The sequence below is a fragment of the Cyprinodon variegatus genome, unplaced genomic scaffold, assembly GCF_000732505.1.
Source record: "Cyprinodon variegatus isolate N-32 unplaced genomic scaffold, C_variegatus-1.0 Scaffold31, whole genome shotgun sequence".
Taxonomy (NCBI): Eukaryota; Metazoa; Chordata; class Actinopteri; order Cyprinodontiformes; family Cyprinodontidae; genus Cyprinodon; species Cyprinodon variegatus.
In genome coordinates this window covers 2,048,971-2,050,890 of record NW_015150484.1, presented here as the reverse complement: position 1 = coordinate 2,050,890, position 1,920 = coordinate 2,048,971, and the positions used below count along the sequence as shown (strand labels likewise).

At 36.3% G+C, this 1,920-nt stretch overlaps 1 protein-coding gene across 2 annotated transcripts in view; it reads left to right on the top strand.

Moving 5' to 3' along the window:
* Positions 1-1,920, top strand: part of sfxn1 (sideroflexin 1) — a 17,188-nt gene that overhangs the window by 3,410 nt on the left and 11,858 nt on the right. For both annotated transcript variants that reach the window (XM_015400290.1, XM_015400298.1), the window contains exons 2-3: positions 1,010-1,179; positions 1,251-1,421. In XM_015400290.1, the coding sequence (XP_015255776.1) occupies positions 1,016-1,179; positions 1,251-1,421 (335 nt within the window). In that variant the 5' untranslated portion in view covers positions 1,010-1,015. The remainder of the gene's footprint in view (positions 1-1,009; positions 1,180-1,250; positions 1,422-1,920) is intronic.

Sequence of the window (1,920 nt, the reverse complement as noted above, 5' to 3'; positions counted from 1 at the left end):
TTCTCAGAATTCAGACTTTTTTCTCAGAATTCAGACTTTTTTCTCAGAATTCAGACTTTTTTCTCAGAATTCAGACTTTTTTCTCAGAATTCAGACTTTAATCTCAGAATTCTGACTTTAATCTCAGAATTCTGACTTTAATCTTAGAATTCAGACTTTAATCTCAGAATTCTGACTTTAATCTCAGAATTCTGACTTTAATCTCAGAATTTGGACTTTTTTCTCAGAATTCTGACTTTTTTTATTATCAGACTTCAGTCAGAATTCTGAGATTAAAGAATTCTGACTTTAATCTCAGAATTCTGACTGAAATCTGATTAAAAAAAAAGTCAGAATTCTGAGATAAAGTCAGAATTCTTTAATCTCAGAATTCAGACTTTAATCTCAGAATTCTGACTTTAATCTCAGAATTTGGACTTTTTTTATTATCAGATTTCAGTCAGAATTCTGAGATTAAAGTCAGAATTCTTTAATCTCAGAATTCTGACTTTTTACTCAGAATTCTGACTGAATTCTGACAATAAAAAAAGTCAGAATTCTGAGATTAAAGTCAGAGTTCTGACTTTTTTCCCATACTATACTGAAATAAAATAAAAAAATCAGTAAACTTTTTTTTTTCCTTCAGTGGCCCTAATCTTGTTTTACATATCTGGAAAACAAAAAGCCTTTATGATGTTGAAAGCACGTTTTCTAAAGTCACAGGCTTTGGTTTGCTGATATAAATCTTCTAATTGTCTTTTATAATTTTTCAAACTGCTTTTGAGTAACAGAGTGAGGTTACTGCACCCATGGCTGCTTGGATTTGCTATTTCGTGCTTGAAAACCCTCGTGCCATGCCTGACCATTGCTATAGCAACGTTATGCTGAGTAAGCAGCGTAGCCGAATAGAATGGAGGCATTGTGTTTTTCTGTTATGCTACTGCTTCTCTTCAGATAGGAGTCATTTGCACTGAAGGATATCCTGGCACTCCCCAGCACCTTTCAGCTTTTGAACCTTTTCTCTCTGCAGATAAGCATGGCAGCCGACCTGTCCACCTCCATTAACATCAAGGAGCCCCGGTGGGACCAAAGCACATTTATCGGTCGAGCCAAGCATTTCTTCACTGTCACAGACCCAAGGAACGTTCTCCTGACCAACGAACAACTCTCACACGCACACAGAATCATCACAGACTACAGGTAAAGCAGCAGGAACAGGGATTGATTGTGATTGTAGGAAGATGTTGGCTCACACGTCTACTATCTTGCAGAAAAGGCATCGTCTCTCCGGGTCTGACGGAAGATGAACTGTGGAGGGCTAAATATGTTTTCGATTCTGCCTTTCATCCGGACACAGGAGAGAAGATGATCCTGATCGGCCGAATGTCGGCTCAGGTTCCCATGAACATGACGATCACCGGCTGTATGATGACGTTTTATAAGTAAGACCTTGCCAAACCTTAGAACACTAACCCTTAAATAAAATACAGTGGTAATAATTTCTTTTAGATGTCTGCCTATAGGTGAAAAGAGTCCAGCTGCGTAGAATTTGATGTCATTGTAAAGACAGCTCAGGTTAAAGTTCGTCTTTAGATCATGTGGCAACCGTAAACATACAGCCAATGCTACAAGCACCTTCAATGGTTAGAACGACTCAAAGTCCAGACATAGGGCTGCAACTAACGTTTATTTTACTAATCGTTTAATCTGTCAATAATTTCTTTAGATTAATCAATTATAAATCGTATAGCCAAAGATTCCTTAAAGAAGACTTTTTGTGAAATGAAACAAGGTGAAAACTTCCACTTGAGTTCTGGATAGAGCATATTGAGACACAAAAAAGATTTTTATAACTTCAAAATATTTAAATTTTTTTTTTTTTTACAATTTTGGTTTAATTGCTGCCCAAGGGTTACTAAATTAGTTGACGATTATTTTAAT